At 35.2% G+C, this 12,050-nt stretch overlaps 1 protein-coding gene across 2 annotated transcripts in view; it reads left to right on the top strand.

Annotated features, from left to right (window-relative positions):
- HOMER1 (homer scaffold protein 1) overlaps positions 1-12,050 on the top strand; it is a 135,506-nt gene that overhangs the window by 87,162 nt on the left and 36,294 nt on the right. For both annotated transcript variants that reach the window (XM_006197602.4, XM_072958460.1), the window contains exons 6-8: positions 6,652-6,808; positions 10,565-10,675; positions 11,267-11,347. In XM_006197602.4, coding sequence (XP_006197664.1) covers positions 6,652-6,808; positions 10,565-10,675; positions 11,267-11,347 — 349 coding nt within the window. The remainder of the gene's footprint in view (positions 1-6,651; positions 6,809-10,564; positions 10,676-11,266; positions 11,348-12,050) is intronic.

Consider the following 12,050-nt stretch of genomic DNA (forward strand, 5'->3'; position numbering starts at 1 on the left):
TGCAAAGATAATAGAGTGTGAGGCAGGGGAGGAATCTGAGCTGGAAAGTAAGACTTGGGAGAATATCAAGGCAAACAGTGAAAGCAAATGGTCAGAGGAGGCAGCGTTTAGAAGCAGATGCCAACAAGAGGGTAAGGAACGGAGCAGTGGGAACAGATGATAAGACGACCCCCAAGGATAAGGAAGTTAATGAGTTGCCAAAACTACAGTAAGCTTTTTTTTTCTTTTTAGTGCAGGTACTGGAGATTGAACCCAGGACCTTATGTATGCCAAGCATGCACTCTACCACTGAGCTATACCCACCCCCCTGCAATAAGCTCTGAGAGACACCTTGTTAATATAGCATTTAGGCAAACTGAGGCTTGCACCTACACCTAGCAGAAAAGTCCTTTCATATACTGGGCTCTTTAAATACTGTTTATAAACAACGCAGAATTACTCTGTTTTCATTTAAGAGGTATTTCTTTCCTTTGAAAGGATAACTTACACTGTATTAAGAAACACCTTTACACCCTAAACTGTTTCTTCAGAAAGCATTAATTTCTAAGTGGAACTAGCTTAGGGCCAGTAGTCCACCATGAGCACCTACCCCAGAAGGCGGCTCGCAGACAGGTGAAAGTCCATGGTGACTGCTTCTGCGTTCACAGGTGTGGAGGGGGAGGGAAGCTGACGACAGGCAGATCCTGAGATAAGGCAGTATTATGGGGTGCTCAGTTCAGCTCTCTTTCATAGTTAGGGAGTAACCTCATTACCAGTGCTGAAATTAATGTGGAGAAGTAAGCCTGTTGCAACCTATTCTTAAATCCTCTATTAAAAGCTTATCAGGATATTTCACACAGTTCTATGTATTAACATGCTTAGGAAGTATATGCAAGGAGCTGCCACTCCAGAGACTCTGATGGTGGATCCTGAGGCCTGGAGGTGTGCAAGAGAGGTAGCTCTCTTCAATTCTGTTAGTGACCATTCACGTGTAGGATTCACTCCGCAGGATAAATAAGTGCATTGCTCATGCATGAGACTCTTATTTTGGTAGATAGTCTATTTGTTAGATAGTACTTTTGAAATACTTTTTCTTCTAGATTTTATATAACTTAATGAAGTTTACCAATCACTTACAGAAAGAACTTTGACTTTAAAGGAAAACAATAAAATTCCAGTTTAAAGAATCTTTCCAATGATGTTTTTGCAGTGTTTTGAACTCTCTCATCTGACTTCTAGATCTGAAGCCAACAGGAAACCAGCTGGTCCTTTTAGAAGGGAAACGTTACCAAATAGTCACAAGAATAAAGAATTATTTTGCCCTATTCCAGCATTCAGACATGAGATCATAGTGGTATTTCAGTATCTCTTCTGACTCACTGGTGTCTCCAGCTAAACAATTTCTTTGTGAACAGTTTATATTTTTACTTACCGTGAAACTATCAACACTATACTTGTAAAAAAAAAAGGGGGGGAGGGGGTGCATATTAGCAGCCAGAGAACCCCCCTCCTTTTTTAAACAATGCTGACTTAAAATTTTGGTATCAGAACTAATCCCAAGGTATTAATTACTGCTAAAAATTAGTCTGTTGGGGAGGAATATGAAATCTTAGAGTTGTGGATTAAATCAAGGAACATTGTTTTTGCAAAATTGCAAAAGTGTGCCAAGTATTTTAAATTATATGTAAAGACTGAACAAATCTAAGATAACAGATAGCTCACATGTAGAACTTCGTTCAGGACACTCCAGAGTTCATTGTCAGCTGAAATTGTGGAGGGTGTTCTGATGTACTAGATGGTGAAAGGAATATATGAAGAAACTGTAAAGAGAAGACAGAGCAGATTGACAAAAATCAAAAGCATTGTATTTCCTCCACTCTGTTTCACACGGTGCTCTAGAAAGACAGATTATTAAAGAAATAGCTCATAAAGCAGAAGCAGCAAGAATGTTCTGAAAGTTTCAGATTTACCAACAGAGATGAAATTTTCGTTGGTAATTGTAAAATAACCTTGAAAACATGTATTTCTTTACCTTGGAAACAAATACTAAGAAAAATGCAGAAACAAAAACTTAGCGTTGAACTGCCTGCCTTTAGTACTTATTTCAGGACCATTAAATCTCAAATTGTTATTGTTTACTGTACTCTTATTCAGTATGCATAAAAGCATTTGATATGACAGTCTTCTTCAATATTTATTTTCTTCTTTAAGTGCAATGAGCAGTACTTTGGAGCTCTGCAGAGGAAAGAAAAGAAAGGTTAATGGGAATCCATTGAACAGCTTAACTGTGGCGAGACATCACTACTTAATATATTAGATGCTCAAGACACATTCTTGGATATGAAGTAAACAAGTTATAGTATACGAAGACTTTGTATGTTCATCTTTTTCTATCCCTTCCAGAGGCGTCGTTTCAAATTTTTCTTGCCCAAAGCAGTTTTAACTGCACCTTGTCTATGTCCTGTTCCTTTCCTTTTCATATCCTTGCCTCTATAATTCTACTTCTCCTATCTGCTTCTTATCACTATCTCCAGATGCCCTCACCTCCTTCCTTTTATTTTCACCTCTTTTATTATGTGTCACAGCTATTCTGTTTCCTGCCCACCCAGTCTCTTCTCTGCCAACAAATACAGACATGAATGGAGCAGCTTAGAGATCATTCTACCCCTTTTAAGAAGACCTGAGTTTTCAGCTCTTTATTATTTGTAGTCCTACAGTCACAGGAAGAGTTATCTGGGAGTTCTTAGAAAGAATTTTTTTTTTCTTTTAGTTGTGTGATAATTTTTTTTTTAATTTCACATATTGCTGGTTTTATTTTGTGTGTGTGTGTGTGATAATATTTTTTAATTGAAGTACAATTTATGTATAGTAAAATTCACCTTTTCTACTATAGTTTTATGATTTTTGACAGATTTGTACGATTATGTACACATCAACACAATCCAGGTAAAGAAGGATTCAGTCACCCCCCAAAATTCTCTCCTGCTCTTCTGTAGTTAGCCTCTCTCCCTACCCCCAGCTACAAGCAACCAGTAATCTGTTTTCTGTCCCTATAGCTTTTCCCTAATGTCATATAAATGAAATCATATAGTAGTAGATAGGCTTTTCTCCCTTCTTTAAAAAAATTGTGGTAAAATATGTATAACATAATATTTATCATCTTAACCATTTTTAATGGTTCAGTAATGTTAAGTATATTCACATTGTTGTGGAACTAATCTGTAGAATTTTTTTTCTCTTCCAAAACTGAAACTCTGCCCATTAAACAACAAGTCTCCATTTCTCTCTCTGCCCCCACCCCTCCAACACCTGGCAGCTACCCTTCTACTTTCTCTCTCCATGAATTTGACTACTCTAGGTAACTTACATAGGTGGAATCACATAGTATTTGTCTTTTTGTGACTAATTTATTTCACTTAGCATCATGCCCCCAAGGTTCTGCCGTGTTATAGTACGTGTAAGAATTTTCTTCCATTTGAAATCTCAGTAATATTCCATTATATGTGCAATGTAGGCACCATGTACTGTTTATCCATCTATCAGTGGACACTTGGGTTGCTTCTACCTTTTGATTATTGTGGCTAATACTGCTATGAACATTGTTGTACAGCTATCTTAGATGTATACCAAGGAGTGGAATTACTTGATCATATGATTATTCTAGTCTTAATTTTTTGAGGCACTGCCATACTGTTTCCCATAGCAGCTCCACCATTCCCAGCAGTGCACAGGAGTTCTAAGTTTCTCCTTATCCTCACCAATACGTGCTGTTTTCTGGTTTTTTGATAGTAGTCATGCCAGTGGTTATGAAGTAGTACCTCATTGTGAATTTGATTTGCATTTCCCTAATGATCAGTGATGTTTAACCTCGTTTCAGGTACAGGTGCTTACTGGCCGTTTGTATATTTTCTTTGGAGAATCTTTTCAAGTCCTTTGCCCATGTCTTAATCAGTTGCTTGTTTTTTGTTGTTGAGTTGTAGGAGTTTTTCATATGTTCTGAATAACCCCTTCTCAGGTATATAATTTGCAAATGTATTTTCCCATTCATGGGTTGTTATTTCACTCTGTTGATTGTATCCTTTGATGCACAGACGTTTTTAATTTTGCTGTGGTGCAAATTTATTTTTCCTTTTATTGCCTGTGCTTTTCGTGTTATATCCAAGAAATCATTGCAAGTCCAATGTCGTGAAGCTTTTCCCTGTGTTTTCTTTTTAAGAGTTTTATTGTTTTAGCTCTCATGTTTAGGTCTTTGATCTATTTTTAGCTAATTTTTATTTATGAACAAAACTTTACTCTTTTGTGTGTGGATAGCCAGTTTTCCTAGCACCATTTGTTGAAAAGATTTTCTTTTCCCCATTGAATGGATATGGTAACCATATATGTGAAAATGATTTGACCACATAATTGAGGGCTTATTTCTGAACTCCGTTCTTTTTATATTACGCCCATCTTTTTGGGGGCATAATAATTAATCTTATTATCCAGCTTTATGCCAATATCAGACAAATGATTGAAATAATTATGCGGTAGGCTGAGTTCTCAAATTTTTAATGGACTTTGCAACCTGTAGACTACAAAATAAAACCTACAGAAATAAAATACAAAATGCCCTCATTTTTGTTCCCTTTTGTTTTATACAAATATGGGTAATCTTACTTTATAATTGTGAAACTTTCAACAAATGGATTTTTTTTAATATTCAAATTCATTTCTTCTCTTTAATTTTTAAGGGGTTTGATATTTGCATATATCAAGTGTTTACATTAGTTCAGTAAGATTTTCATTGTCGAATTGAAGAGTCCATTTAAATAAAATTCATCCCTGTAGAGGAAAAGTTGGTTGGTGTTTTTTTAAAGAAATCTGTAATTCAGTTAGAGCAAGTGAGTTGGTACATTCTTTACTCAGAAAATCTGAATCTGGAAAGTCATTCCACAGAACAGGAAATAGAGAGCTTTCTTTTTAAGCTTAACTTACTGTTTGATTCTGTCCATTTCAGATTTGATAAAATTTTCTCAGTAAACTTTAGAAGAATTTTTAATTTTTCATTTTAAACTAATTTTAGACTTAAAAATTACAAAAACTTATAGCACAGGGAAATATACACAAAATGTTATGATAAATCACAGAGAAAAAAATGTGACAATGAGTGTGTATATGTCCATGAATGACTGAAAAATTGTGCTGAACACTGGAATTTGACACAACACTGTAAAATGATTATGAATCAATAAAAAATGTAAAAAAAAAATTACAAAAACTGACAGAGAATCCTTGTATACCTCTCACTCAGCTTCCCTTAATGTTAACATCTGACATAACCACAATATAATGATTGAAACCAGGAAATTAACCTTGATGCAATACTACCAACTAAACTACAAGTCTTAGTTGTCATCAGTGTCCCTCTTCTGATCCAGGAACCTATGCAGGATCTACATTGCATTTAATTATTTCTTCTTAGTTTCCTCCATTCTGTTTCTTAGTCTTACCTTTCCTTGACACTTTTGAAGAGTACCAATCAATTATTTCATAGAATGTCTCTCAGTTTGGGCTTATATGATGTTTACTCATAGTTGGAATGAAAGCTACAAGTTTTTGGCAAAAATACCACAGAAATTATCTTGTGCTTAATATGTCTTATTACTAGTGATGTGCTTTAAAAATCTTGATGATAGAAACTATGCTTTCTTTTATATAATGTATATGTTAAAATTACTATAAAATATCAGTCCAGCAAAACATTTGGTCTGTGATGCAAATGACTTACCAAAAACCAAAATGCTTATTAAAGAAAGCTATTATCATTAGTTAGTTAATTGGATGTGGTTAGTAGAATTTCACTAATAGGAATAAACTTTCAATAATGAGAAAGAGAAGCCGCCTTTTTCTTTGAAGTAAGGCAGTTCTTTCTTCATTGGAAAATTAAGAAAGGAGTTATCAAGAGAGGGGTCTTCTCACTTAATAGAATTGTCTTTATAATAGAAAATTGTCTTTGTTGAGGTACTTAACTCTGGACAAATTATCAAGTAGAACATTAAATGAGGAAAAAAGTGATTGCTTTAGTTTTGTTCTATAAGTGATAACTGGAATTCTATCAGAACTTAAGTCAGAACCAATTTATAGGTCTAGCCTATCATGTGAAATCAATTTATTGCAGCAAACTTTGGTATTTTTCACATTTTAAAATTCTGAGTAAAATGAAATAAATCAACAATTTCAAAAGAAATACTACATTATATGTTCCAAACCTTATTGACATTGAAGCATCTTCTTATGTTTCATATGAAGGAATGAAATTGTACTTCAGGCTTTGATACTCTTTAAAAAAATAGAGTACATTGTTAGGTTTTGTTTGTAGGTATTTTTCAAGATACAATTTCATGTTTATTCCTCAAAAAAATAGGTAGAGACTCTTTTGTGGATACTTATATCTGTCATAATGATGGAAAGTCTTCCACGTTAAGCCTTCTACTTCGGTAATTTTTATATTGCTTTAGTTGGTAGGTTTTATTCACTAGGAACATCTCAGTGAAGTGTATGTGTTTTTATTTTTGAGCGGTTGTCTTTGAAACATTCATGGATTACAAACCACATAACAGAACTGAGTACTGCTTTCTCTTCAAATGACAATATTCAGTGGAATGGGTAGAATTTTATTTTCTTTTATTTTAGTTCAGCAATCAGCAAACATTGGGAGGCTGAACTGGCTACCCTCAAAGGAAATAACGCCAAACTCACTGCAGCTCTGTTGGAGTCCACTGCCAACGTGAAACAATGGAAACAGCAACTTGCTGCGTATCAAGAGGAAGCAGAACGTCTGCACAAGCGGGTAAGTTCAGGGCTGCTGTCGATAAGGATTTATGGCTAACATATTTCCTCGATCAGAGGAAATTTACATATAGATTCAGCACAGGGATATCTTCTGGAGGCTTTTGTTGGTTATCAAAACATGTATATGGTTGTATTACACATGGGTTTATTAGTTAAGAAAAACATTTTCTGCAGTTTAATGAGAATGAAGAATATACGGCTTTTGGAGTCAAAAGACCTGATTGCCAATTCCTGGTCCACCATTTATTAGCTATATGACCTTTGGTAAGTTATTCCCCTCTTTCTGCTCAGTATTCTCATCTATGAAATTGAAATAATAATATAGACTCTGTATAATTTCTGTGAAAATTGAGATACTGAATTGACATGTAATTACACTGAGTTAATGATAATGCTTTTGTTATTTTATTTTATTGTTGTTTCTTGAAGAAAGAACAATTTGAAAAATACAGGTAGAAAATTCTTTATAAAAGTTGGTAATAATAGAAATATATGGGGCAGCAAAACAAAAATCCCAATACCATTTATATCAGACCAAACAATTACTCACAAAGAATTTTTTAAATTCAAAACATATGCATTCACTCAGTTGGAAGCAGATGTCACTAGTTTCTGTTTTTAAAAAGGATGCCAAAGAAGTGAACTCCCTAGACAATAGGAATTGGGCTTAGTATCCCATTTCACAATTTGGACTTAGTACCCCAGAGCACAATTTGAGGAGTACAATAGGACCAGGATGACAGGGGAAGTAAGACAGGAGTTGAATAGAGACAGGACGGCAAGTAAGAACCCTGAGTAAACACCATTCCGTGCAGAGTATAAAGTTAAGGCGAGGAGGGAAGTTGTTTGATGAGTATAGAGTTTCCATTTCGCAATATGAAAAGTTGGAGATCTGTTTCACAACAGTGTGAATATACTTAACACTACTGAACTATACATTTAAAAATGGTTAGGATGATAAACTTTGTGTTTTTACCATAATTAAAAAAATTAACGTATGACAATTAACTCGTAACCCAAAAACATTCATTGGGAAGCTATCCTTTTTATGTATTCCCTGCCCTTGAGGAATTTTTGCTTTAAATAGTCAATTGAATATTAAAGAATTTTAGAAACTAAGTATTTTTATTTACTCACATGTTTATAATATCCAGTGCTCTTCTTTCCTTCCTGTAGGTCTGAATTTTCATCAGGTATCATTTCCCTTCAGCCTGAATAACTTCCTTTAGCATTTTTTGTACTTCAAGTGTACTGGCAATAAATTCTCTCAGCCTTCATATATGTGTGTGTATATATAGAGATGTGTGTCTTTACTGTAGATTGCATTTTCCTATTTCTTCACATGTCTAGTCATTTTCAGTTGTATATTGGACATTGTAAATGGTATCATGTAGAGCCCTTAGATTCTATTATCTTCCTCTGAATATTCAATGTTGATTTTGTTTCAGCAAGCAGTTAAATTACCTGTAGAGTACAGTCATCTCTTGGTATCCAAAAGGAATTGGTTCCAGGATGCACCCCCAACCCCACAGATACCAAAATCCACAAATGCCCAAGTCCCTTATATAAAGTGGCATTAAGTATAGTCAGCCCTTTGTAATCCAGATTCTGCACCCACAGTGGGTAAGGAGGGCCAAGTGTACTTTGAATTTGTGGAGGTGTGGACTTATGCTTCTTCAGTAGTTTATGTATTTCAGTTTTGCCCTTAATCCTAGGGTGAATCGATGAGTCCTGGGAAATCTATATCTCTGGGGCATAACCCTTCTAGGATTTCAGTGGAAAGCTGGAGGTGTTTACCAAGACCCTCTGATTTGGCAGGACCCGAACCTCAGTGTCCTCTCTGTCATGAGCACTACCACAGTTTAGCTCTTTCAGCTGTCTAACTTTTCTCCCACGCCCCTGACTCCTTGGATCCCTACTTTTACAATGCTCAGTTCAGAGATCACCCAAAGATTTGATGGGTGTCTATGCTTATTAGAGCCCTTCCTTTCATACATTTCCCTGAATTTCTAGTCATTTTAGCTATTCTGAGGCATTTCAAAATCCTCAGGCTCCTCAGGAGAATAAGATAACAGGTTATTGCTTGAGTTCTAGTCAAGCAATGCATCCAGGCTGCACAGGGTCTTCAGGCCAAAAATTGTGTCAATTTGTATCTCACCCAATATGGTGCTTTCTTTCAGTCTTTTGCCCAATTTGGTCACTCACCAGGGCCTTCAAACAGTTGATTTCTACATTTTGCCCATGATTTGCAATTATTTTCTGTGGAAAAGTTAATCCAATAGAAACTACTCCATCATTTTCAAAACTGGAACTCCTCATAAGAAATTTATTACCTAATCAGACAAAGAAAACCAATATATATTAAGAATAAGGAGATAATTCCTGAGATTTTTGAACAGATGCTCAGTGTTGTGGACCAAAGGACAAGAGAGCCTTGAGCACTTGAGTAGATAGAGCTGGCTTTCTAGACAAGTGCATTCTGAGCTGAGAGTTGAGGCTTGGTAAGTTCTGAATGGTTTTAAGAAGTAAGAGAAGGCATTCTAGTTAAGTCAAAAAGATGGGTATGAGCATGGTTTGTTCTTAGGACAAGGAGATTTACCTGCTTTTAGTTCAGTGTACATACGAGAGTGTTGGGCAATGAGATGGTTAAGTAGTTTGGGGCTAGCTTATGGAGGACCTGAGAATTTAGGTTTGATGCTGTAAAAAAAAAAAAAAAGATGAGCTGTTGAAAGGCTTTTAATGGAGGAGTCACACAATGAATGATGGAACACTAGCAGTTTGCAGAAGAGAGAAAAATAGACAACAAATGTAATTAAGTATACTGGCAAGCCATTGCTTTTGTTTACACCTGGATGAGAAGGGTCTGCACATGTCTACTAGAGCATGAATAGAAAGAAAGTGATATGAGAGGTAGACTGACAGAATGCGGAGGTTAATTCAATATTTGGAAAATGGGAGGGAAAGAGATTTGCTGTTTTCTTAGTAGTCTACAATTTATTATATTCTGGTCAATCAAAATGTATGAGATCTGAACATGTGTAGAGAGATTTGATAAGGTGTGTGTGTGCTTATGTTGACTTCTGTCTATTTAGACTGGTTTTGGATGGTATAACTTTTAGTGACAATGTCCTCTGTTCTCTCAAAAAATAGCAAGTGTTCATTAACAGTTATGTTGCTCTCCGGGCCCTCAGTAAATCCGTATTAAGTAGAAAATTGTTATCTTTTGCCATAAGAGACACTACTAATGTGAAGATATTCTAGTTTCAAATGATCGAAGTTGTATTTTAAGCATATCTTTTCTTCCAGATTCTTTTACATTTTAGAAATATATTTGAAAAATTTCTCACTTCTGTAAGGCCAGTTTTCAGAACCCATATTTAATTTGAAGGCTACAGATGGAGGGCAGATGGCTGATTTTGAATTTGCTCTCAGAAATAATTTTTAAAGAAGACTTTAATGATAGGGGTTCTCTACTGTCAATTAATCTCTACTGTCATTCATTTAAATTTTCCTAACCTTTTCATGACCAAGCCATGCAAATGATTATTTCCTTTACTTCTTTTTCTTTTGTCCTAAGTTCACATTTTTAAAGAATCTCTTCTGTTCATTCTACTCTGTCTTAATATTTCTCAAAATTTATTTTCATATGTTAATTTCAGAATTCATTATTCACCTATCAGGGGCTTATATGTCTTCAGCAAGAAAGCCTTTGGAATTGTCATACAATTTAATCTACATTCTCATCTAATTTTAGGTGACCGAGCTTGAATGTGTTAGTAGCCAAGCAAATGCCGTACACACCCATAAGACGGAATTAAATCAGACAATACAGGAACTGGAAGAGACGCTGAAAGTGAAGGAAGAGGTATTTGCTATTCTCACTCGTTTATAATCACACTAAAATATGTGTACAAATATTAGCGCCTGTGTCAGATTTAAAGGTACTTTACACAGTAGGGTAAAGTTGTGGGATGTTTGTAGAATGAAATTTTTCTCGAGTGATACTAAACTTGTTTCTGTTGTGAAATTATGGTGAGACACTCAGACCGAGATATTGCCTCTTGCCTTCCATATGAAAAGCTGCGTTCATGTAATCAACAGAAAATCATAAGAAGTTAAATGAATTTTACAAGCTGGTTTCTCTGGTTTCCAGTCAGGAGGTTTAATATCCCAGGAAAGAATTATATCTTCATTCTTGAAGCAACCTTATAATGTTCAGTTTGCTGTTTCTAAGCAGTGCTGTACCAAAGCCACCAAGCTGACTTGCTGCTTAAGATTATTCTGTAAAAGACAACATACTTGTAAAGGTGAATTTACCTCTTGAAAAACAAAGGAATGTTTTTTAAATCATCTTTTTTTTTTAAGGACTAGGACATTAATTTCAGGGAAAAATAAGGTTCTCTTTCCTTGATATAGTTAAATATTGTTGTTAAAGACATTGCTCTTCTTTTTCTAGGAAATAGAAAGATTAAAACAAGAAATTGATAACGCCAGAGAGCTACAAGAACAGAGGGACTCTTTGACTCAGAAACTACAGGTGAGCAATAATAAGATCTTTATTCCTTTTTGCATAGAGAGGCATCAGTCATTCTTTCATATTGCAATGACCTTTTCCCCCGCAACTCCATTTTGTAGGTTGTTGGTCATTTTTCCTTTCTAGGACCTCTGCTTCATGCATAATCTTTGATTTTTCAAAAATTACTTGATAACTTCATTTGGGAGGCTTATGATCATCATAGATGGTCATTTATAAATTGTCTTTAGTAAATTATTTTAGAAATTCTAGTAAATTATTTTAGAAAATATTTTAGTACTTTTATTTACACTGAGCTAATGTAGGAATTACAACAGTAATGGTGCCCTAATGGAAATCAAGATAGTGTTCTTTTTCTTTCTTTGGTCTAATTAATTTTACCAATTTTTTCCTCCATACATAGTATTCTTCCTGACTCTAATTTACATGCATAGATCTTGTGTCAGTGGTAGTCAACCATGTTTAGGGAAGATCTTTCAAAATTACAAATTCTCCTCCTGCCAGCTTGGGCACTTTTCTTATGCCCCTGTGGGCTCAAGAAGGGTTAGGTCCACTTCAGGGTTTGGAGTAAAAACAAGTTCATGTAGAAAGCGAGGAATTTGGGACAAGGGGAGATCAGTAGGACCTGAAAGTCTAGGACTGTAAAGAGTACCTAGATTTTAGTAGGACTGACCAACATTTGTTGAGTGCTTACTGTGACCAGACT

This window comes from Vicugna pacos, chromosome 3 (assembly GCF_048564905.1).
Source record: "Vicugna pacos chromosome 3, VicPac4, whole genome shotgun sequence".
Taxonomy (NCBI): Eukaryota; Metazoa; Chordata; class Mammalia; order Artiodactyla; family Camelidae; genus Vicugna; species Vicugna pacos.